The sequence below is a fragment of the Odocoileus virginianus genome, chromosome 10, assembly GCF_023699985.2.
Source record: "Odocoileus virginianus isolate 20LAN1187 ecotype Illinois chromosome 10, Ovbor_1.2, whole genome shotgun sequence".
NCBI lineage: Eukaryota > Metazoa > Chordata > Mammalia > Artiodactyla > Cervidae > Odocoileus > Odocoileus virginianus.
The window spans coordinates 61,037,761-61,064,728 of NC_069683.1; the positions used below are offsets into that span (position 1 = coordinate 61,037,761).

Below are 26,968 nucleotides of genomic sequence, written 5' to 3' on the forward strand. Positions count from 1 at the left end.
CCATCACCAGCTCCCAGAGTTTACTCAAACTCATGCCCATCGAGTCAGTGATGCCATCCAGCCATCTCATCCTCTGTTGTTCCCTTCTCCTCCTGCCCCCAATCCCTCCCAGCATCAGGGTCTTTTCCAATAAGTCGACTGTTCGCATGAGGTAGCCAAAGTACTAGAGTTTCAGCTTCAGCATCAGTCCTTCCAATGAACACCAAGGACTGATCTCCTTTAGGATGGACTGGTTGGATCTCCTTGCAGTCCAAGGGACTCTCAAGAGTCTTCTCCAACACCACAGTTCAAGAGCATCAATTATTTGGCGCTCAGCCTTCTTTATGATCCACTCTCACATCCATACATGACCACTGGAAAAACCACAGCTTTGACTACATGGACCTTTGTTGGCAAGGTAATGTCTCTGCTTTTTAATATGCTGTCTAGATTGGTCATAGCTTTTCTTCCAAGGAGTAAGCCTCTTTTAATTTCATGGCTGCAGTCACCATCTGCAGTGATTCTGGAGCCCAGAAAAATAAAATCTGTCACTGATTTCATTGTTTCCCCATCTATTTCCCATGAAGTGATGGGACCAGATGCCATGATCTTAGTTTTTTGAATGTTGAGTTTTAAGCCAGCTTTTTTACTCTCCTCTTTCACTTTCATCAAGAGGCTCTTTAGTTCCTACTTTCTGCCATAAGGATGGTGTCATCTGCATATCTGAGGTTATTGATATTTCTCCCTGAAATCTTGATTACAGCTTGTGCTTCATCCAACCCAGCATTTCACATGATTTACTCTGCATATAAGTTAAATAAGCAGGGTGACAATGTACAGCCTTGAAGTACTCCTTTCCCAATTTGGAACCAGTCTGTTGTTCCATGTCCAGTTCTAACTTTTGCTTCTTGTCCTGCATACAGATTTCTCAGGCAGGTAAGGTGGTCTGGTGTTTAAGAATTTTTCCATCTCTTCAAGAATTTCCAGTTTGTTCTGATCCACACAAAGGCTTTGGTGTAATCAATAAAGCAGAAGTAGATGTTTTTCTGGAACTCTCTTGCTTTTTCGATGATCCAACAGATGTTGGCATTTGATGTATGGTTTCTCTCTTTTCTAAATCCAGTTTGAACATCTGGAAGTTCTTGGTTCATGTACTGTTGAAGCCTAGGTTGAAGAATTTTGAGCATTACTTTGCTAGCGTGTGAGATGAGTGCAATTGTGTGGTAGTTTGAACATCCTTTGGCATTACCTTTCTTTGCAATTGAAATGAAAACCTTTTCCAGTCCTGTGGCCACTGCTGAGTTTTCCAAATTTGCTGGCATGTTGAGGGCAGCACTTTCACAGCATCATCTTTTAGGATTTGAAATAGTTCAACTGGAATTCCATCACCTCCACTAGCTTTGTTCGTAGTGATGCTTCCTAAGGTCCCCTTGACTTCACATTCCAGGATAATCTGGCTCTAGGTGAGTGATCACACTATCATGGTCATCTGGGTCATGAAGATCTTTTCTGTATAGTTCTTCTGTGTATTCTTGCCACCTTTTCTTATAATCTTCTGCTTCTGTTAGGCCCATACCATTTCTGTCCTTTATTGTGCCCATCTTTGCATGAAATATTCCCTTGGAATCTGTAATTTTCTTGAAGAAATCTCTAGTCTTTCCCATTCTATTGTTTTCCTCTGTTTTTTGCATTGATCATTGAGGAAGGCTTTCTTATCTCTCCTTGCTATTCTTTGGAACTCTGCATTCAAATGGGGATATTTTTTCTTTTCTCCTTTGCCTTTAGCTTCTCTTCTTTTCACAGCTACTTGTAAGGCCTCCTCAGACAATCATTTAGCCTTTTTGCATTTCTTTTCCTTGGGGATGGTCTTGATCACTGCCTCCTGTACAATGTCAGGAACCTCCATCCGTAGTTCTTCAGGCACTCTGTCTATCAGATCTAACCCCTTGAATCTATATGTCACTTCCACTGTATAATCATAAGGGATTTGATTTAGGTCATACCTGAATGGCTTAGTGGTTTTCCCTAAGTTCCTTAATTTAAGGCTGCATTTGGCAATAAGGAGTTCATGACTGGAGCCATAGTCAGCTCCTGGTCTGGTTTTTGCTGACTGTATAGAGCTTCTCCAGCTTCAGTGGCAAAGAATGTAATCAGTCTGATTTCAGTATTGACCATCTGGTGATGTCCATGGGTACAGTCATCGCTTTCATTGTTGGAAGAGGGTGTCTGCTATGACTCGGGCGTTCTCTTGGCAAAACTCTGTTAGCCTTTGCCTTGCTTCCTTTTGTACTCCAAGGCCAAACTTGCATGTTATTCCAGGTATTTCTTGACTTCCTCCTACTTTTGCATTCTAGTCCCCTATGATGAAAAGTACATCATTTTCGGGTGTTAGTTCTAGAAGGTCTTGTAGGTCCTCATAGAACCATTCAACTTCAGTTTCTTAGATATTATTGGTCGGGGAAAAACCTTGGATTACTGTGCTAGTGAATGGTTTGCCTTGGAAACAAACAGATCATTCTGTTGTTTTTGCAATTGCATCCAAGTTCTGTATTTCAGACTCTTGTTGACTATGATGGCTACTCCATTTCTTCTAAGGGATTCTTGCTCACAATAGTAGATACAATATAGTTACAGAAAAATCAATAAATAGAAAAGAAAACCTTGTAACAGATGGATAAATTAGATGGAAGTCAAATGTGGGCTACCTAATTTAGAACCCACTTAAACCATGTATTTCTCAGTTTCCCATCAAATTCCAAACCTTCTAAGTTGAATAAATCAACTATAAAGGGGAAAAGAAAGTGGCTTTAAAACAACAACAAACCAAATTCAAATTCTTGTTTCTAAGGAGAAAGACTTGAAAGGCTCAGAGGGAATTTGGGGCATCAAGTAATTCATATAAAACACAATTTTGATGAGCTAAGTGTAAATGAATCAGAAACATATGGCTTACATTTCTTTTAAACATGGGTTTACAAATTAAGGGAAAAAGTGGTTGGTGAAACTCTTTCTGGTTTTGCCCAAACCCTAAATGTTCAAGAAACAGCTTGAGATGTTCCATGAACCCAAATGTGGTGATATTCAACCATTCCTGCTGTAAACTATTGTGCAAGCTGACAGTTTTGATTTTTATGCCAAGTATGGGACTTTCTGAAGTCTTCTCTTTTTCAGAGGCATCCATCCTATTTTCTTATGTAATTAGGTGTTTTTGTTCAAGAAAACAGAATTCATGCACATACACATGTGATAATTAGGTCCTTGGTTCTCCATTAAGGACTAGATTTCAAATCTGGATTTATTTTTGTACATATTCAACCTACTTATTGATGTTTTGTTCTTCTGAGGGGTTACTTAGGTTGTTCAAAGAGTAGCATATATATCTCTGGAAACCGAGTTTCTTAAAGTACCTGTTCACAAATAAGTTAGAGTTCCTGGCCTTAAATATGGGCTGTGATAGGACTGCCACCTTGTCACTTTATGGTGCTCCCTTCGTGGTGAAGAGCAACACTGAATGAAGCCTGCTCCATTTGCAAGAGAATGGCATCCCCATTCTAAGCAAGTGTAAACCCACAGACCACCCCTGTGCAACATGAAATTTAACTTCACAACTAGTGTCTCATATTCTGATATCTTGGACCCAAAAAGCTAACATAGAAATCATCTTCTGTGGCCCATATCTGTCTTGCTTCAGTTTTTCCATCTCAAAATGCAAAATGTGGATAATTCTAGGACCTCCCTCAAACTCCTCTTGAAAGGATTAATCCTTTTAATTCTGTAAAAACTCTGCATGGTGCCTGGCACGTAAGTAGTAGGTACCCAAAACACGTTGGTAATTCTGATGCCTGTTGTTAACAAGTTCTACTCATCTCTCTTCTTTGTGTCTCACTGGTGGGAGAATAATAGAGAATAAGGATAATACACTTTTATGAGAAAAATGTCTCAATTTAGGAGTCTATCTAGTCTTGCCAACTGACTGCAAATGACTACAAAGCATATGCTAATGTAAAGCGGCATCAAAGACGGTTTCTTCCTGGATATGCTAAAAAGCACAGGCACCCTCAATGGTGGCCAAACAAAAAGAAATGTGAATGGCTTATAAAAATCACAAAAACAGCAGCCTCATTCCCATTCACCTCCCATAGCTTATGCCCCTGCCCTTTGCACCTGCCCCAGTGGTGACTCAACCGGGGCTCCACAGGAGCCAGGATGGGGCCAGGTCAAGACCCTCAAGGGACATCTCCTCGCCTTTTAATGCGAGCTGAAAATCCAGAAATTCAGCCTCTGCCTGCTGGAAGTCAACAAATTAGTAGTGTTGATGGCAATGATGAACGTGTACCCAGTGAGCCAATCTTAGATTATCTGTTTTTTTAATCTACTGCCCTTGTTTCCAAGCTGTACTGTTTATTGTTAGGTAATTAGAATAGGGAAAAGGAGTCCAAAATGGCGGTGGCTAAAAGACAAGGGAGGAAAAAGCCCGCAAAAATAGAACAGAGGAAGGTCAAAGGAAGGTCTGAGGACCGGAGTGAGGACTTCAGGTAGAACAGCGCTCCTGCCTAAGCCCAATTTGCATGGGGCAGGCCCCGGGGGAAGAAAAAAACATATAAACATATAAAAAGAGGAGCCCTCTCTCTGTCTCCCACACCTGCATATGCTCTTTCTCTCTCTCTCTCTACCCCACACGCTGGCGTGCTCCTCCACTCTCTCCTCTTCTTCGAGGATGGATTCTCCTGCTATTTCCTAAATAAAACAGAGCTGTAACACTGATTTGTCTAAGAGCTATGACACGGTTTGTCCAAGACCCGAGAGCTGTGACACGCCAAGGGGACTTTAATGTCCGTCGCTCCAAATCTTTGTTGTGACGAGACAAAGAACCGAGGAGCATACACTCGCCTGACATTTATGAAGATCATCAGAAGGGAGGGAGTGGGTAGGAGGAATGGAGTTTTCAAAACAATGATTTATGGTAGAAATTAGTTGTGTCATTTAGCCATCCGGTCAGTGGGTCCCCTATACCTTAGGGCAGCATTCAAGTTCACCTGTAAGTTTATTTCTCACTATTCCTTATTTGAGTCAAATAAATTTATTTCTCACTATTTCTTTTCACATGCTCTGGACTCTAAAATTAATTTCATTTTGTCATATCTTTAAAAAATGATTGCTATATTATGATTTGTACTTTTCACTATAAATTAAATATTTCATAATACAGTCTCAAACTAACCAACAAATACACACATTAGGCTATACCTTTTGGTCTCTTTACCAACTGAGCTATCAGAAATGGCAACCCACTCCAGTACTCTTGCCTGGAAAATTCCATGGACTGAAGAGCCTGGTAGGCTATACAGGCCACGGGGTTGCAAAGAGTTGGACACGACTGAGCGACTTCACTTTTGGTCTCTGGCCACCCTCCTGACCCAGGGATCAAATCCATAACTCCTGCATTGTAGGCGGCTTCTTTATTGTCTGAACCATCAGGGAAGCCCCCCCAAAAACCAACTCTTTGGGACCCTATGGACTGTAGCCCACCAGGCTCCTCTGTTCATGGGGTTTCCCAGGCAAGAATACTGGAATGGGTTGCTATTTCCTTCTCCAGGGAATCTTCCCAACCCAGGGATCAAACCTATGTCTTTCTCATTGGCAGGCAGAATCTTTTCCACTGAGCCTCCTGGGGAGCCCTTTATACCTTTATTATAATGCAAATCAAATCTGAACCAAGTACTTATTTGTTGCTAAGTTACTTCAGTCAGGTCTGACTCTTTGCGACCCTATGAACCGTAGCCTGCCAGGCTCCTCTGTCCCTGGGATTCTCTAGCCAAGAATACTGGAGTGGGTTGCCATGCCCTCCTCCAGGGGATCTTCCTGAACCAGGGATTGAACCCACATCTCTTTAGTCTCCTGAATTGGCAGGCAGGTTCTTTACCACTAGTGCTACTTGGAAAGTGCTTATTATGCTGCAAATCAAGTCTGAATCAAGTACTTGTTTAAAATGCTTTGAAGTCCTCTCCATTGCTTTTCAGACAGTGCAAATTCTGATTTGCAAATGCCTCTGGTCTCTGAAATCTGGCTTCCCAAACTTTCATTCCCTATCTGTGTACATATGACCTCCCTCAGCAAGCCCAGTATGTTGTATACTTCATTGTGCTTGAGTCTTTGAATATGCTGGTTCTTCTGGTTGGACGCTTCCCTGTTCTTCCTTCCATCTCCTTCTTCACCTTCAGATCTTCGGTAGCTCTAACTTCCTCTCTGAAACCATTTCTGGTGTTTTCCACATCACAGTGTTTAATCATAGATATTACAATTGCCGGTTTGACTCCCCCAGAAGGCTCTAAGCCCCTTAAGCACAAAGACAGGGTTGTCTTGTTTATGGCTGTAGCCCCATTGTGAATTAGTAAATGTTTACCAAATGAATTATAGCCCTTGTTACACCTGGGCTTCTGCTCGCTACAAAGCTCCTTGAGGATAAATTTGTCCTTATCGTATTTTCTGTGTACCTTAGCTCTATCAATCTGGAGATGGTTAATTTTCCTCTTTCTTCTTTAATTTGGCCAAACAGTTTGAAAGGAATGAAGAAAATCTGGAGAAAGGGCTTTGGTCTTAGGAGGCAGGAAGGGTTTGGATCAGTTGTTGAATGTATGAGTTTGAGACTACAGAAGGGACGAGCAGATACTTGGGTAATAGGTGGGAGAGAATGATCTTGCCTTTAAGGTAAGGCCACTTAAATGTGAAGAAAGTGGGAAATACACTTTCAATTTCCTTAAAAAAAAAAAATTTCTATTCTGAGATGCTTTATTTTGGAAGCCAAATTTTAAGTTTTGGAACTCCACACTGGTTTTTAAAGCTGCTTTGAAAACTCTTTTATCTCTGAAATCAGTTTGGATTTGAGTTGATTAAAGTTTTGTCCCTATTTTCTGCCCCTCGGCACTGTGGAACAACACTGGTTTCTTTTTCCTGATTCCAAGGCCCATGTGGCGGTTCTGAACATTCCTGGGCTGGGCAGGGCTAATCAGTCCAGGTGCTGTGGATTCCAACTGTCCAGCACCTGGTAAATCAAGTTTGTTTTTTTCTTCCCCCTGTAGCACTGTATGTATGGAATTAATCTCTCTTACAGTAAAGACGCCCTGGTTGCTGTGCCATAGACGGACACATATACAAGTGCAGCAAGTAGAAATGGAAACTGATGAATTCCCTCTGTTGGGTGAACAGGTATGCACAGTAGGAATTAGGAGAACATTTTACCGCATCAGCCAGCATCTGCTGCTGGAGGAGAAGCTGCTGCTTCTGCTCCATGATCTGCCTCTGTAGAGTCTGTTTCTTTCCCATCAATTGCTGATTCAACAGTGATTGCTGGGAGTTCATGTAACCACTTCCAGTGTTTGGATTTGAGCAGGGGTTGGGACTTGGACTGGGGCCCGCGTTCTGGCCTACCACAGAGTGTTGATCCTGAAAAAGAGAAAGGGAGGGGGGCGGAAAGCTACTGTGAATTAAAAGAAAAAAAGTCACGCCGAGATCATAAGCTTAGATTCCAAACATTTTTCAGCTTGTTAAGATCAAACAAGGTTAATGGGTTGGAGATCAGAGAATCGCTTTTTAAACGTAGGAGAAATAATTGCATGTCACAGCAACCAAAGCAGCTGGGTTAATGACATTAAGGCACTGGAAAAGCTCTCATATGACTCTGATGGTGGAACCTCCACATTCCAGAAGGTGTTTATGGAACCTCGAAGAAAATTGTCGTAAAAACATACGACAAACCTCTCAATTGCTCAGGAACAAACACATCATAAAGCAACAAGTTCCTCCTTTTCCCTAAAGTTAGCCCATATCACGGCTGATCCTGCAATAAAAATCATTTCAATTCATGTATTTAAATGTTGAATAACCATTTTGGACAGAAAGGGCCTAGCTTTCTGTGATAAGGAGAACCTGTGAGTTTCTATTTCACAAACACTGAAACTTGTTAGGGATTTCACCTTTCAGGGGTTTGTTTCCCTGGTGGCTCAGATGATAAAGAATCTGCCTGCAATGCAGGAGACCCAGGTTCAATCCCTGGGTTGGCAAGATCCCTGGAGGAGGGCATGGCAACCCTTTCCAGTATTCTTGCCTGGAGAATTTCCTGGATAGAGGAACCTGGAGGGTTAGTGTCCAGATTTGTTAATTTTCCTCCCTGATCAATAAGACAAGAACTGCAGCACGTTAAATTAAAAGAACACCACTGACAATTAGAAGTTATTGGTAAAAGACTCACAGTTGCCTATTAAATAGTATTGGTGAACTGCCATTCTGATTAGAGGTATCTATCAATCTTTTGGCATTGACAGGTCAGGACATTGCAGGGCACAAAGCTAAACCCAGCCAGAGATTTTACTAATTCCCAATGGTCTGTGTGTATAGGATTGAGCTGTACACTGTTGGGGTTACAAGAAAACTACAAAACATAGTCCTCATTTTGGAGAATTTACCAGGAAGAAGTGACATGTTTACACATCAAATACAAGAAAGTATAAACTCAAGTTTTAGATAAATGATACAAGTACTAAATCAAAGGATCTGCCTTGCTCCAGAAAACTGAGGCTACAGATCAGGTACCTACTCAGGCGATTCTAATGCTCATGGGTCCAGAGAATACTCTTTGAGAAACACTAGATATATGGGAGCAATAAAATCCAACTTTCATTCCCACCTGGACTGTGTGAGGTTACAAGAGATTAAAAAGATAAAGCTGCTCCCATGATGACTGATGAGTGGTAAGCAGTAGGTACTCCATGTGTGGACTTGCCTTCTCTTTCTTTAGTTATCTATTGAGCTTAAAAAAGAAAAAAAAAAAAAAAAAAAAAGCCACCAGTCCAAAGCCTGGGTATGTATATGGTCTTGCTTTAGTAATCCCTGGGGATACAGAATTCACCAACTGCCTCAAAGGCAAAGGAATACAAAATAATTCTAAAATGACCATGCACTAGGGTTTGATACAGGCCAGTCACTGTGCTTAATAAGGGGCTTCCCAAGTGGCTCAGTGGTAAAGAATCTGCCTGCCAACGCAGGAGACCTGGGTTCAATCCCTGGGTCAGGAAGATCCCCTGGAGCAGGAAATGCTAACCCACCCCAGCACTCTTGCCTGGGAAACCCCACAGACAGAGGGGCTTGAGGGGCTACAGTCCATGGGGTCACAAAAGAGCCAGACACGACTGAACAGGAGCCTGACACACACTGTGCTGAGTGGCTTAGTGTATGGCTCAGCTGGCTTAATGGCCCAGGTGGTTTATCTCAATTCATCCTCCTCACAGAACAATGAGCAAGAACTAGCATTTTCATCCTAATTTTGCAGATGAGAAATCTGCCTCTGAGAGATCACTTGGCTCTAAGTAGCTGAGGAATATTAAGCCAGGCCTGCCTGACTCCAGAAATCCAGTTCTCAATCACTGTACTGTCTCTTAGTTGAGTCAGGAAGAGATAGAGCTTCATACTCTGGGCCAAGCCATCTCTGTGCAGCCAACGTGTGTTGCGCATTCCTTTCAGGGGTGACTCTCAATCAGGCACCTGGAAAGAGCATGTTTTGGGGAGAAAGGCACAGCTGGGGGTACTGGTGGTCCTCCTCATCCGTTCATGAAAAATAATTAGAGTCAGCACTGAGGTAGGAAAGCTCTGACAAACCTAGACAGCATATTAAAAAATAGAGACATCACTTTGCCAACAAAGGTCTGTATAGTCAAAGCTATGGTCTTTCCAGTAGTCATGTATGGATGTGAGAGTTGGAACATAAAGAAGGCTGAGTCTCAAAGAACTGATGCTTTCAAATTGTGGTGCTGGAGAAGGCTCTTGAGAGTCCTTTGGACAGCAAGGAGATCAAAGCAGTGCATCCTAAAGGAAATCAACCTTGAATATTCACTGGAATGGCTGATGCTGAAGCTGAAGCTCCAATACTTTGGCCACGTGATGTGAAGAGCCAACTCACTGGAAAAGACCCTGATGCTGGGAAGGATTGAGGGTAGGAGGAGAAGAGGGCAACAAAGGCTGATATGGTTGGATGGCATCACCGACTCAATGGACAAGTATTTGAGCAAATTCCAGGAGATGGCGAAGAACAGGGAAGCCTGGGATGCTGCAGTCCATGGGGTCGCAAGGAATCAGACATGACTGACTAGACAACAACTGAGGCAGGAACATCCTCTGAGCAGCATAAAGGAACAGAACTGTTCCTAACACATCTGTGCCCAACGTTCAGTCAGAGCTCTCAGCCTTAAATCTATTACGACTCTTGGGAAAGATGGTTCTGCAAGCCACCAAGACTCTCCCATGGAGTGTGCATCTCTGTGGATTAGGGGTTCAGTTTAGGGTCCTGCTACTTTGCTCTTTGCTGTGCTGTTTCTATCATCCAATTTAACAGAGCAATCAGTATACATTTACTATGTACTATGTCTTAATTTCCTCATATAAAATGAAGGTAATTTTATTTATGACCTAAGATTACGCTGGATGAAATTTAGAACAGTTCTAGGCACTAGATGAATTGTAGCCATTACTATTTTTCTTATTTCCCCATTGCTGTATTTGTGTAGAGCAGAGATACTTTGGAAACTGCTGCTTTTGTGAAGGAACTTGTGCTGGATGCGCACTTGGACTACATGTGTGCTATGTTCAGCGCCCATCACTTTAGAAACACCCCTCTGCAGGTGGCCACAGTCCCCACTGTGCCTTATTTTATTACTTGCACCCTTTCCCCCTCATTTCTATTAGTTATCTGGCCCACGTGCGCATTTGAAGTTAAGATCTCTGGCTTTATATTTTAAAGAAGACATACAGATGGCCAACAGGCACATGGAAAGATGCTCACCATCCCTCATTATTAGAGAAATCACAACTACACTGTGGTATCACCTCACACCACGCAGAAAGACCAACATCAAAAAATCTACTAACAATAAATGGGAGAGGATATGGAGAAAAGGGAATCTTCCTGTTGATGGGAATGTACACTGGTGTGGCCCCTGTGGAGGACAGTTCCTAAAAAAGCTAAAGATAGAGTTACCATTGATCTGGAAGAGATGAAAATTCTATTTTGATGGGTGATTTTTAATAATTTCATTTAGCAAATATTATTTAGTATCTATTGTGATTCAGGTACTATGCTAAATGCAAACTGTACAAAGAAGAATGACCTAATTTATTGTGTATTGATTGGAAGTTAATTTTTTACAACTCCATGAAATTAAAGGGAAATTAATATAATTAAATAACTGTTGGCTATATTGGTAAGTGGAATGTGAAAGCAATTAAGAGAACTGATTGTTGTTGATTTCAGCATTATACTCCATGAAAACTGTTTTAGCAGAAATGTTAAATTTAAAAAAATAATTGGAAAAGATACATGCACCCCAATATTCACAGTGGCACTCTTTACAATAGCCATGACATGGAATAGCCTCCATGGCCATCAACACTCACATGGATAAAGAAGATGTGGTATATAAGCATGCATGTGTGCTATGTAGCTTCAGTTGTGTCCAACTCTTTGTGACACTATGGACTGCAGTCCATCAGATTCCCCTGTCCATGGGATTCTCCAGGCAATAACACTCAGGTGGGTTGTCATGCCCTCCTCCAAGGTATCTTTCCGACCCAGGAATCAAACTGGCATCTCCTGTGGCTCCTGCATTGCAGGTGGATTCTTTCCTGCTGAGCCATCTGGGAAACCCATGTGTACCTATATGTATACACACACACACACACACACACACACACACACACTGGAATATTACTCGGCCATAAAAAAGAATAAAATTATGCCATTTACAGCAACATGGATAGACCTAGAGATTATCATACTAAGTGAAGTAAATCAGACAAAGACAAATATATGATACACTTATATGTGGAATCTAAAAATATGATACAAATGAACTTATTTACAAAACAGAAACACATTCTCAGACATAGAAAAAAAACATAGTTACCAAAGGGGACAGGAGTATGGAGAAAGGAATAAATTAGAAATTTGGGATTAGCAGATACTACTATACATAAAATAGATAAACAACAAGGTCCTACTATAGCACAGGAAACTATAATCAATATCTTGTAATGAATTATAATGTTTCTATAATATCTTGTATAATATTGAATATATATATAAATATGTGTGTGTGTGTGTGTGTGTGTGTGTCTATGTGTTAGTTGCTCAGCTGTGTCTGACTCTTTTCAACCACCATGAACTATAGTCTGCCAGACTATTCTGTCCATGGAATTCTCCAGGCAAGAATATTGGGGTGTGTTGCCATTCCCTTCTCCAGGGGATCTTCCTGACCTAGGGACCGAACCTGCAGGCAGATTCTTTACCATCTGAGCCACCAGGGAAGCCCATATGTGTATATATGGGTTTATATATATATATATAAACTGAATCACTTTGCTGTACACCGCAAACAAACACAACATTGTAAATCAACTATAGTTCAATGAGAAAAGGATCTCCAGGGACTTCCCTGATGGCCTGGTGGTTAAGATGCCGCAGTCCCAATGCAGGGAGCATTGATGAACTATCTCATGTGATGCGCAGCATGGCCAGAAAAGAAAAAGAATCTCTGTGGCTTATATTTTATCTGGGAATCTATGATACATACACCACAAGCACCACATATATACTGAAATTCACTGCAGTGAAAAGCAATGTATAATAACTTGCATTAGGTGGTATGACACTAGTGCCTAAGAATTAAAGTCTAGATCTCCTTATGCCCAGTCTTGTCACCTGTGCATCCATCCATCCATCCATTAATGAATTTGATAAATTTTACTGAGTATCTCCTATGTGCTAGGCAGTCCTCTATGTTCTGAAGACTAAGAACATATTTAGGGGAAAACAAAGAGAAAGAAAAGTGGTGGACTGAATGCTTGATGTTGGCAGAATTGGTGAACACCATCAACATAATTTCCAGTGAAATCTGGAAAACCACCCTCTGCTAAGATTTATAAAAGATCTGCATGCCAAGAAAATGTAACTGTTTCTTTCTCTCTCTAATCAAACAGATGGACTATGCCAAATTTAGTCTCATTCCTTTACAATACTAAAAGATACAAAAATAAAGACAAGCTCTCTTTTGGAATTTTGTAGATTTTTAAACCTTGTAGTTTGTAGCCCGTGGGCCTTACCATGTATTCTACCATACACGTTCTTTCTGCTCATGATGGAAGGAATATTCGGCTGCCGCTACATTTTTTTGCCCTTATGTTAGCTATGAAACACAAAACACCTCCTTACACAGGCTTGCTGTCATTGCCAAGATGTTGTGCAAACTTTAGTACATAAAATATTTTGAAAGAAAAATATGCTTCCATCCGTTGGCTTTGATTTCCATACTCAGCCTCACTCTTTGCCTTACACTCAGCCCATGAAGAACTTGACTTAATAGAAACCACCTGTTTCTCCTTCAACACTCATTTTCTCCTCAAAAGCTTGAAGACCGTGGTAAAAGGGCACAATCTCAGCCTGTATGTGACTGTGTGTGTGTGTGTGTGTGTGTGTGTGTGTGTGTGTGTGTGTGTGTGTGTGTGACTGTGAATGAATTAAGCTATTTTTATTAATGTCATCTTTTATATGTTAGAAAACTTATTTCTTAGAGACTAGTGCAAATTATGAACTTGAATGATCTTTCATTTTGTGTGGTTTTTTTTTCTGTTTTTCCAATAAATTATGGTGTTTGATGCTAACATACAAAACAGGCTTCTGATCCTATCCTCCTGGGATTTAATATAAATTTACGTTTAATATGCACTTACAGTTTTCCACATCTGATTGTGTGTGTATGTCTGTCTGTGATATGTATTTAAGATTTTGAATTTCTTTTACAGCACCGGCCAAGCAACTGAGTTACGGTTGTATGCCAAGTACTTAAACATGGTTAAAGATTCTGAATTTTCATTTCAGCCCTTCACAGGACTGCTAGACCTGTATCTTTTTAATAAAATTCTGCCAATAATCAAACTATATCTTCAGAATTATTATCTTCCTCTACTCTTATTCATTCAACAGATATTTGTTGAACATCTATGGTGCCTCATGCATTTTCCAGGTCTTGGGGATCAAAAACCACTCAGCTGGTTGAAAAACCCTGAAGTTTGTCTATGCTTCCAAGTTTTCCAACTGGACTATGGATGGGGAATTTATCTTCCAGAATGGTCTCGAGGATGTTAGGAGATCATGTACATGATGACCAAACCTTTTAGCTGGATAAATCAAAACATGCTCACAAGTGAGTGGCAGCATGTAAGGTTGATTAATGTTTATAGGAAACTGGATACATATTTTAATGTATGGAAAATATGGTAAACGTATACTTTCCAAATGAGTTACTTTATTGACTTCAGATCTTGTCCATGGATCAGCATGGAAAGCACTAACTTGACAAGATCACAAACTGTGTCAATGAAATCTGGCAGAAGATTAAGGAAACACCTGAACTCTTCTAAATGAGAACCTCTTTTCCTTAGAGGACAAATTACCTGTCCTTATTATCACCTAAGGACTTCTTGGTGGCTCATTGGTAAAGAATCTGCCTGCAATGCAGGAGACGCAGGAGACTTGGGTTTGATCTCTGGGTTGGAAAGACCCTCTGGAGGGCTACAGTCCATGGGTCGCAAAGAGTCAGACACAACTGAAGTGACTGAGCATGCATGCATGCCTTATCACCTGTTTCCCTTTAAACATCTTCAAGTACTTTTGAAAAAAATGTCCAAATTAAAAATTAGAAGCAAACTCCACTATTTTAGTCCTAACAGCTAATTCACCAATACCCTCTTCTTTACAATTTTCAGACATAAAATAATTAAAGAGTATGTATGAAGGAAACCCCGCAAATCTCAGTAACAAACACCAGAGTATAGACCTGGCCCCAGGTCTGACTTTGATAAAATGGCTCTGTAAGTCATGGTCAATATGCGAGCAATCTTTTTTAAGATCTTTTTAAAAAATGTTAGCTAATAAAAATGTCAGAATTTCCTCTTTCATTTAAAAGGCATGCAGGGGTTCTGTGAAGCAGGATTGATTTCAGCAAAAGGTAGGATGGGGTCCAGTTAGACATGTCCTAAAGCAGCAAACAAAAATATCCTTGGTTGTATTGAAGTATGTTGAAAAATTAAGACTCATTGAATTCAGTCAGCTTTACTGTTAAAGCAGTTTTGTGGGCTGAACAGTGACATAATAAGTTTCACAAAGCAAGAAGTTATCAGACAACCATTGTTCTCTTAATATTAAAAAAAAAACAAACTAATAATCTGGGCATCTGGGTAAAATGAGCTCTCTGTTTCTCTTGACTTATTCTGGAAGGGGAGTATATAATGGTTTTTTTCCCCCACAAAAATGAAGTAATGTAAGTTACTTAGGATCCATGAGAGTGTTTTGGCGTGGAATGACTGCCCTTTCTTTTTCTTGGCTCCTAGAGCGAAGCATCTGCAATTTGCAAAACAAATTCAAGATAAAGTACCCAGCTGGGCAAGTCTGTACAGTAGATCTCACAAACTGGTTTGCTGTTTCAATCAATCTTTCTCTTTCCCTCCCTTGTCTCTTTCCCTCTTCTTCTTTCCCTGTCTCCGTGAACTAACAGCTCAACTGTTCCTCCAGGCTATTCATCTTCTGAGCTATTTGCTTATGAAGCCATTTATTTATCTCTATGCCTGAGAAACAAGCTGCCTTAACTGTTTCAGATTCCCGACAAGACCGCAGGCCCACTTAAGATACTTATTTGGGGGTATGGAGGGTGAGGTGGCTGCGAGTGGCTAAAATAAATGAAAAGTTATTGTTTGACACAACAATAGTGACAATGATAAGAGAACGAAGATCAGGAAGTCCTCCAGGAAACAACCTTTAAACAGAAAGACTGGAGGGATAGAACACTGCTGTCTTTGGGTTTCCAATCATTTATTTCAAGGGTCGTTAAGCTATGACATGATCAGTCATATGATTATGACATGATCAGTTGAATCCAACTCGCTACCTTTTTTGGTAAATAAAATTTTATTGGAACATAGCCATACACATTCATTTATATATTGTCTGCAGCTGGTTCCACGCTGTGACACAGTTGAATAGTTCTGACAGAGGCCTTATGACCCACAAGCCTAAAATATTTGCTATCTGGGCCTCTGTGGAAAACAATGTGCTGACCTTCGCTCTATTTGGCTGTACTATCCAAGTCATGCTAAGTATTTTGGTCTTTTACATTAAACTGATAAAATGCCTTAGAGAAAAGTACCCAGCAATTTTGGTAGGAACAGGCAAGTTGGGAATTAAGAAATATCTATCATGAGGTCACCAACTCATAGCATCAATGACTCAATGGACATGACTTTGGGCAAACTCCGGGAGATGGTGAAGGAGGGGAAGCCTGGCATGTTTCAGTCCACGGGGTCGGAAAAAGTCGGACACAACTTAGCAAGTGAACGAGAACAGCAACAATCATGAGATCTGTTTACAATAGCCCTCCACTCCAACCACCACTGTGAGTAGTGGAAACTGAAAAGCAACTTACATCATTCATCCAACTGCATTTTACAGTTGAAGACACTGTCCAGAAAGGTTAAGGAATTGACTTATAACAAAGCTACAAAACCCAATGAAAAGATGAAAAACCATATCCAAATCCAGGGAAATACATTCAAGAGAAATGAATGGAATAAAGTCTATATGCTTGAGAGAATGATAGCTTGTTGGATACAACTAGCTCACTGGGGGCTGGGGGATGGGTCGGGAGATATTGAAAGGTAGAATATGCAAACACGGAAGGATGTATTTCTATTAATGTTTTTCTTTATCCTTTGGAACTCTGAACAGTAACTGCTTTTCTCTTCTATTTGATAGGGCATTTTTCTTTGCTTTGCTCAGAACCTTCTCCTCTACCCCGCAGGGAAACCCTGATCACATGTTTACAATCTGTTTGGTTCAAATGATTAGAATGAGTTTGTGGTCACTTAGAGTTCATTCTTCAGATGTTACCTAATTTTCAAGTCACCCGAACACTGTGTCTATTCTTAGCCTCTGGGGTGGACATTTACTTTGGGTTGGCACAGAAGAACAGTTCCATGAGGGAGGAAGCAGCATTCAGGTGGGAGCGTGGCCAGGAACAAAACGTCAGCGGGTCAGGATGGAGTGGGAAGTGTTTGGTAACTCAGGGGAAGAAATGAGAACGTTTTCTTAAAAGAGAAACTCTTCAACTTCAGAAGGGCTCTTTGTGGCAGACCTGAAATGTCTGCTCTCTAACAGCTTTTCACTTGCTCCCCCTAGAGCAGTGGTTTCAAACTTCTCTTTGGATAACAGTGTCCGTTGAGGATTTTACCAAGCTGTGGATTCGGTCTCTACGGCCCTCCCATCAAGTACACACACAGCCAACAATTTCGTTTATAATTTCAGGGTGCTTACAAATCTTTAAAACATTCACAGACCATCCAGAGACCTCAGGTTGAGCACTCCACCTCCCATCCCTCAAAGGTTGGTGTTTAGGAAAGAAGAGAAATGATTTCCCCCTTGGATACACTCTCTATACTGCAAGTCTGGGTTAAAGCCATTCATGGATCCTCCCTGCCTTTGAAATCAATCCTAACTCCCCCAGATAGTAGAGAATTAAGGCCTTCTATGATCTGGCCTCTGTACGTTTCCTCCCATTTCATCTCTCAACATGCCCTTTATTTACTTTACACCATAGTGATATTAAACCACTCGAAATCTTCCAGTATCCCAGACCTCTCTCTCCTCTCCACAATTTTCTACATGCTTACATCCTTTCTGCCTGGGAGACTCTTCCCATGTCTTCCCTACCAAGTAAACACTCACTCATTCCAGGCTCAGCTCAGATGTCATTCTTCGGGGAATCTTCTCTGACTCCCCAAGGCTGTGCAGTGACCTCTCCTATGCTCCCCTAACCGCTGGTACTGATCTGTTAGGTAGCATTTCTCACCCTGTATCCCAGTCACTTGTTTGCTTATATCTATCTCCCGTTACAAATGCTTAGAATTATAAATGTCCATCACGATATTCCCAGGGTACAGTGGACTCGATGCATTTTTTTGTATAAATAAATACATGAAAAAATGAAGACGTGGCAAGTAGCAAATGAGGACAGGACTTGCTGTCAGGCCAATGGGATGAAAATGCTGGCTCTTTCCAAAGGCCACTGGAAAGCCAGTGCAGAAGAGAAGGCAAAGGTGGAGTGAAGCTGCTAAATCCAGTGTTACTTAAATGGATGTGCCGCCTGAGACAGGGCCAGGGCATAAAGGATGTGTTAGGAAGGAAAAGAGCTAGTGGTGAGTGATGATGGAGGTTTTGACGATGATGATGATGACAATGACAATTACTGCCTGTCTGTGTTGTTAGGCGGGAGGAAGGCTCACTGATGAAATACAATTTCTACTGACAGTTACCAGATTTGAAAGCTATATGCCAGGGCATGCATTGCAGGCGTGACATTTATTACCTCTTTAATTTCCACACTAACTCTGTTTAAATTATGATTCCAACTTTAAAGAGGAGGAGACAGGCTAAGAAATTTGATTCTTTTTTCAACACGTATGCCGTGAAAATGCAAAATACTTTGAAGGCTTAATAAAACAAGGTAAAAGGCAAAAATTAAAAAAAAATCCCTCTGTTCTAAAAGCAGTTTGAGTGGGTAGGTAGCAATGGTGAAACGGTCATTCTGGAATCAAACAAAACTAGGTTCAAATCCCAATTCCATTTTTTCCCAAAGTTGTATGTGGGTTCTAATACCTCAAAAGGTGGTGGTTAAAAAAAAATGACATAAAGTAAATGAAGGGCTTCATATAGTAGCAGATGTGCAGTAGACTTGGAATAAATATTAATATTTCCTCAAGTCAATTTGATATTTACTGAATATGAATACAAATATAAACATAGACACAACAAGGCATAGATCTAAATAATATACAATTTCTGATTGTCAGATAGTGAGGAGAGTGTGATCTTTGTAATAATATCAGCAATAAACCAGCAAGCATTAATCATCCAGTGGAGAAGGAAATGGAAACCCAGTCCAGTTTTCTTGCCTGGGGAATCCCATGGACAGTGTAACGTGGTGGGTTGCAGTCCATGGGGTTGCAAAGAGTTGGACACAACTTAGTGACTGAACAACAACGATAATCATCCAGAGATGTGCTCAGTGAGTAGAATTTAACAACAGCTAAGTATTATCACCACTGCCTCCACCAACTAAAACAAGACTAGGAACTTGTGTTTAAGCATACTTTTATTCTTTGTTGAGTTTATTCTATAAATTGTGTCATATTAATCCCCCTTTCTTCTTTCTTTGTATAATGGATAACTACATTAAGCTTATAATGCCTGTTTATAAAAACATTTATTTCAGAGCAACACACGTTAGGAACCAGTTTTATACCCTAAGGTCTTCCCCGGTGACTCACATAGTGAAGGATCCTCCTGCAGTGCAGGAGACTGGGGTTCAATCCCTGGGTCGGGAAGATCCCCCGGGGCAGGACATGGCAACCCGCTCCAGTGTTCCTGCCTGGAGAATCCCATGGACAGAGCAGCCTTGGCGGGCTGCAGTCCATGGGGTCGCAAAGATTTGGACATGACTGAGCGACTAACACATACACCCCAAACTTGTCCCATTCCTCTAGAAATGTTTCAGAAAGTATTATGGTTTTGAATGGGATGTGTTATCAGCATTTTCTGTTCTTATTAAAAGTTAAGGTAATCCAGTAACAAATAGTAATGGAGAATAAAGAAGGGATAACACCACAGTTCAAAAGGAGCCAAAAAAATCTCTTTTAAAGGGATGGTTTTTAAATCAAAATGATGTCCAAATTACATATGAAACAAATCTGGAATTTTTAAGATTTCCAAAGATGGCTTCTATACCTTGAAAAAAAATATAAGATTTTTTCCTTTGGAAATAGAACAAAAATCAACATGGAATTTTGGCCCTAGAATTTCAAGTTAATAAAAGTTTTATAAACTACTTTTAGCTTTTTATATCTTTAGATTGGAGAGATGAGAAACCTAAGAAAATTCTCACACATCTCATGTGATATTTCATGGCAAAAATACTATAATGATGAAAAATGCTGCTTTTGTAGTCGGAATGCCTGGGTTGAAATGTTTCCTCCATAACTTACTAATTGTTCTTGGGCAAGTTATAAAAGCCTCTATGTCTCAATTCTTAACTATTAAGGGGTAACTAATTAATAACCCCTTCCTCATACGATTGCCGTGTTGGCTTAAATTAGATTATGTAGGTAAAACATGTCTCTGGGTCAGAGCAGGTATTCAAGAAAAGTTAGCACCTATTTACACTATTGTTTTCTTTGACCATTTTAACTTCTTACACATTATAACATTCTTTCATTGATTCTTGTATGAATTTGTTTCCTGTGACCTGTGAACCTTGTTAATTTAGGAGTCCTCTCTTCTTACCTCCCTGGGCTTTACTTTCTCCAACTTTAAGAGAAGGAAGTTAGGTTAAAATCTCAAAATTCCATTCTAGTGCTAGAATAGTTGGAATTCCATTTGTATTGAAATCAAGGTGACAATAAATACCCCTGTGATGAAATAATTTGATTCCTTTTTTCTATTGAGTCTGGAATGCAATCTAACAACAGGACATGCGGTGGTTTTATATATAGTGAACAAATATAAGATTGATCCAGGTGGGAGTGGGGAGTGGGGAGTCAGACAGCTTATCTTCTTAAGTGACTGAGGGAAATGAATTGAGCTTGGAGACAGAAATGTTGAAAGATATATTAAACCGAATAATGAACCTGTTCATATGTATCTGTGTGGAAGATACAACCATATAGACACAACTATATGGCAAGTAGAACCATATATATACAGCTTTGTTAATAATATCTGTCTTTACTGAACTGATTCTGTAAAGGAATCTGTATTTTTTCTTGATTCTGTAAAATTTATCTACAAAATATATTGCTAGAGGTAATTTTCACGATTTGAATATCCATTCTGCACTAGAATATATGAAGTGTATTGACCTGCAAAGTAGCCTACAAATTCTGATGTGTCTCCTCTTATGGAAAAGGAGAGAACCTCTTAGTTATTGCAGGTTGTCTGCTGTTGTTTAGTCACTAACTTGTCTCCAACTTTTTTGCGACCCCATCGACTGTAGCCCGCCAGGCTCCTCCATCCAGGGAATTTCCAGGCAAGAATACTGGGGTGGGTTGCCATCTCCTTCTCCAGGGGATCTTCCTGACCCAGGGACTGAACTTGCATCTCCTGCATTGGCAGATGGATTCTTTACCACTGTGCTGCCAGGGAAGCCCTGCAGGTTGTCTGACAGACATAGAAATTTAAATGCAATGATATGGGATGGGGAATACATGTAAATCCATGGCTGATTCATGTCAATGACAAAAACCACTACAATATTGTAAAGTAATTAGCCTCCAACTAATAAAAATAAATGAAAAAAAATAAATAAATGCAACGATACAGTACAGTGACTATTGCCATTGTTCTCAAACATGTCCATCTATTCTAATGTGACATGATTAGCTATTTTTGAATGTATTATTAAAATGACCACAAAGGGCATTAAAAAAGGAGCCATCTGCTCTCTGTTAAATGTAGCCCTGAAGTCTCCCTTGGATTAGTGAAGCAAGCCACTAAATACTTCAGTGGGACTTCAAAAAGCTGAGTTCTCCCTAATAATCACTATGGGATGAACTTCAAAAGCTTAGAGGTTTCACTTGGATCAATTCCCAGAAAATCAAGTTATTTACCAAATCTTATTTATGCAAACTATACAAACACATTTTGATCTGTAGAGTACTAAAATAATGTTTTAGGAAAATGATAACCTTAAATGGAAAGTCTACCACATAGGAATGGGAAAGGTCAACTTTCTTCGGTCTGATTATCTTTTCTGTCTACACTGGTCAAATCATATGTACACCTATTACCAGATCTGCTATTACTGTATGAGTATGAATCTAGAAAAACACCTAAAATTTGACTAATTATATTGAGTGATAAAATAAAGCGTATCTAACACACACACACACACACACACACACACACACACACACAGTATTTTAACTTCTCTGTTTTTGCTGTTTGGAATTACAAGGTGGAGTAGACTGAATTATTTTTAGATGTCAACCACTTTTTAAGACATTTTTTCATCTACAAAAACTTCTAGTTACAAATTTGGGCTTACAAGCTGACTCTTCATATTAATTCATTTGAGTAGAGAATTCAGACAAAGGTATTAGAGAATTCAGACAAAGTCACATAGGTAACTGGGGTAACTGGTGTTGCTTGAGTCTCAAAGATATTTTGTGTTTATTTTATAGACTATAAAACTTATTTGCTTAAATGTTCATTTTCTCTTACCACACTATTATTACTTTAAGAATATGGACTGTTTTATTCATCTATGCATCCCCACTAGCATACATAAGCCTGACATAATATGGATACTCAGTATATATTTGTATAAATAATAAATAATCACTTGAAAATCAAACTTCATTTATAACATGATTTGTAGTTATTTAGGTTTTATTAGAAAGTAACATGGCTATCACAAACTTCAGTGAAAGGCAAATATCAGTATCAAGTATACAAAATGCTTTGCCCAAGAATATTTCTTATTATTTGTCAGTTCAAGACACTATAAAATCTTCTTATGATTAAAATTGTGAACTTTAATTCAGCATATACAGGGTTATCTGAACTTTTAACCTTTTTTCTCAGCAATCTGGGTATGTTGATTGTGGATTCTGTTATATAACTGGAAACAGATCCTTGATTGGAACATAACTGTCCAGTGATTTTTCAACTGGGTAAACATTTGTGGCTTATGTTCCTAACTGCTGATCAGAAGAGAATGTAGGAAGGGAGACTGATACATTATACAGTTTCCAATGTTTATACTTTTTTGTGTTTTCCAGATCCATGTGGTACTTTCTAAAAAGATATACATCTGGGCCTGCAACAGCTCTTCAACTCCTGGCTGGATCCAAATAACAGTTCATTTAGTATCTATCTGAGCATTTCTGAACATTTAAATCAAACTGTGACTACATTTGAACCAATTGGATTCCTTTTATAATTTGAAAATATTGCTATCTAGCCATCCACATAAGACAAAATAAACACAGAAATAATTTTAAAAATTTCTAGCTTGTCCATAAACTTAACAGAACTTGGGCCAAATAGGCGAAATGCCACAACACTGAATATCATGGAAAGTTAAAATCAGTCAACTATTTTTTTGGCTTGTGTATCTCCAAATAATTGGTTTGCAAAAGTTATGGTGGTTCAGATGTTAAAAAACACGCCTGCAAAGCAGGAAACCTGGGTTTGATCCCTGGGTTGGGCAGATACCCTGGAGAAGGGAATGGCAACCCACTCTAGTATTTGCGTCTGAAGAATTCCATGGACAGAGAAGCCTGGCGGGCTATAGTCCATGGGGGTCTCAGAGTTGGACACGACCGAGCCACTCACACTTTCATAGTTTTTACCCTTTAGAATCATTCAAGTAGTTTTTTTTTGGCCTATGTGTTACCAAAAAATTGGCTTATAAAAGTTATTTAAATTAACTAAATCAACCAGTTGTGGTATAAGCTGCAGCTTGATTATCTTATCTAAAGACTTAATTTACCTGATAGATTTTTAGTTGAAATTCATCACATTGATCTAATCCTTGCCAGGTCTTGACTTCAGACCTTGTAGACACAGCTGTGTTGACAGCATTTTAAAAAGTTGATTTTTTTTTTTAAGATATTGGGCAAGCATTAGTATTCCACTTTAGAAAGGTAATTAAATTAATAAATATTTTGAGGGTTAAGTAAGTTTAAAATATTTTGAGTTCTTTAGAAGCAAAGTAATACTATTATTATTATTATTATTTTGGTCATGCCACATGGCTTGTGAAATCTTAGTTCCCAACCAGGGATCGAACCTGGGTCCTGGCATTGAAAGCTCTGAGTCCTAACCACTGGACACCCAGGGAGTTTCTCCCCAAAACACTGTTAAATATAATATTAATATAGCTATCCAGATCATATGATAGGAGGGACAAGTCAGTTCCTTTAAAATAAATACCTATCACTTAACACTAAGATGATCATTCTCTTGTATCTCAGTCCTTCTGTACCTCAATGCTGCAACTTTTCCTTGGCCTTTCAAAAATCTGAATGTATTTCTCACACATTTTCTTTACCTTAATCATTTTTTTTGGCAGCTGGATTCATGGTTTTGTCCCAGGAAATATGACATTCATTCATATACTGTGCTATAGATTTCCATACCAAGAAGGTGGTAATCTTTGGATTTCCCCTGGTCCTTGGTCATAAAAGAAAGTGGGATGGTCACTGCTTTTAGAGGAAAAAAGCAATAAATCTGGATAATACAGCTTATTTTAGTAACTTAATTGTATTTATGGCTTATAAAAGATTAAAGAGAGGCTATTGGTATGTAGTGAATAGCTTTTAGTCAAATTTAACATCAGTGAAACTAACTTGTGTACTTAACTACTACATTGGTCATTAGAGGATAGAAGAAAACAACATGGGCAGTGATATATATAGTCCCTTCAGTTCTTAGGGAAGCCATGAAAAGTATGGTAATTTACTTGTAAGCATCTGTTATAGTAAAGGAAGGCAGTAGTGTTTCTATTTAAATGCAAAGAATAATTCACACTGTTGTATAGAGAGTGATTTATTTTGATACGTACCTTTTATCCCCCTAGGATTTTAAGCTAGTTACTAGAAATATTGCTCAAGGACATCTTTTCAAGGATCTACCTTACAAAATGGTCAAGTATTCCTTACCATTTATATCTCTGGTCAAGGATGAAAACACAGTCAGGCCTACCAAGATTTATAAAGCTTGTCTTTATTGAAAGATATTCCTTAGTGGGTTGCAGTTCCATGAACTGAATCAAGAATGATTTGTAGCTTTGAGGATAATCCACTTGCTGCAAATTATAATATGTCTTAAATGAACAAATCAGTTACAATTATCGTTATCATTGTGAACCTCCTGATTTCGGTCTCAGTTTAGGATATTTCCCCATTGTAACTTCAACACATAAATACTGTGGTCAGAGAAAATTTACATTCTATATCTTTAATTATATGTGGATACTTATATAAACATAGAGGCAAGACTATGAAAATTGAAGTATTTACAGGTGACATATATATTGTGACTATTCTGGCAAGCAAGCTGGATTTCTATTTAGAGATTTAAATGAAAAACTGGTTTCCTGTCTGGGAGGATTAAAACAAATCAACTGGGAGATACAGGGGCTGATGAACTGGCCTTTCCCGGGCCCCTTCCTACCTTTATATATAGGGGGCACTCTGGAAGAGGCAGGGTCTTGGGTGCTACAGGACTCTTGCTGATGTCAGTGCAACATCCATAGTTTCCTGCGGACTAGGGAGAAACATAGCATGCCAACAGAGGCAATATTTTAGATTGCTGGAGTTCCAAACAATCCCTACTCGACTTCCCTGATTACCCTGTAGATGAGTTAAACGGAATAGAGAGCAAAAAGGAGAGAAGAAGGAACTTCCTCGGTGGCCGAGTGGGTCAGAATCTGCCTTTCACTGTAGGAGATGTGGGTTCGATGCCTGGCCGGGGAACTAAGATCTCACAGGCGTTGGGGCCACTGGGTGCATCTGTCACAACTAGAAAGCATGTGTCGCAACTAAGGCCTGAGGCAGTCAAAATTAATTAATTAATTAATTTTTTTAAAAGGAGAGAAGAGTGGGGACACGTGATACTCCGAACCAAATAGTTACATATTATGAAAACCAGAAGAAAAGTTGCTTCATGTAGTCATCACAAAGCTACAGCAAGCTTTTCTGTCAGAGAGAAGTAGTTATGGCTAGGGATTAGTAGTTATAATCTGAGAATGTCACCAACAGTTTTAGTTATTCTATATCTTTTAGTACTTTCACATAGGTGTATATTTATAAAGTAATGTCATGATAATGATGCAATGATGGTTATGAGTTTTAAAGTCTTTTAAGGTCACATTAAGTTATTCTAGAAGAATAACTTTTCACATTTAAAAAGTTTTTTCTTCCTGTAAAATGTTCCATTGATCTTTTATAGCAATAAAATAAAGATTCAAAGACAGTTATGCAAAAGTCTAGAAACCAAGTAGACAATGACAGAATACATGCGATTTTTTTCCCCTTAGTCTTTGGGAAAATGGCAATATATCCTTCAGCCTTTCACACGATTTGGTGCTTAAGCATCTGTTTTGCAGGACACAACTGAACATTTTATTTATTGAAGGCAAGAGAAATGGTAACACAACTTAAAATTTTAATTTCCGAACATCTGTGTTGCCAAAAAGGTGTGCATGTATGTGGTTGGGGGAGAGTCTTTATACCGTTACATTCTTAAAATCTACGTTTATCTACTTTTATTATAAAAATTCTCTGTTCTTTGTTTGCTAAAATCTCATATGCTATAATTCAGCGTAGCCAAACTCTAGGATATCTGCTCTCTATTTTGGGAATGGAGGAACATTTGGTAAACAGCAGGTCCAGAGCCTCTTCTCAAAGCACCACTAGCAGGCACTGTTAGAGCATTTTCATTCAAGTTTATTCTGTTCGGGCAAAAAGGGAACAGCGACTTACATCCACTGAGGATCAGTGAACACAATCTCATAGCAACAGACACCAAAACAGTCCCTCATTACAAGCCTTGTCCAACAATCAAGTCTTTAACAAGAACAAAGGTTGACAGTGATTAATCATTAGGCGGTTCCTTGTTCCTTGATGCACGTGTTCTCAGCAGCCTCCCTGCAGAGGCAGTCTGGCATATTTCCTGTCTCTGCACTCCACTGTGCCATGTCTGAAGGGACGCCTAGGCAGCCGTCTCACTATTTTAATTTCAAATGCTCCAAACATCTACAGAGTTTCTATGTGCACATGTCTTGACTTTTATTCCAAGCCTGGCAGACTCTGAATGGATATAGGGAGTGAGAATATA

The 26,968-nt window shown here is 39.4% G+C and overlaps 1 protein-coding gene across 1 annotated transcript in view; it reads right to left on the minus strand.

Moving 5' to 3' along the window:
• Nucleotides 1-26,968, minus strand: part of MAML2 (mastermind like transcriptional coactivator 2) — a 392,770-nt gene that overhangs the window by 13,063 nt on the left and 352,739 nt on the right. The window contains exon 3 of the mRNA XM_070473659.1: nucleotides 7,219-7,422. Coding sequence (XP_070329760.1) covers nucleotides 7,219-7,422 — 204 coding nt within the window. The remainder of the gene's footprint in view (nucleotides 1-7,218; nucleotides 7,423-26,968) is intronic.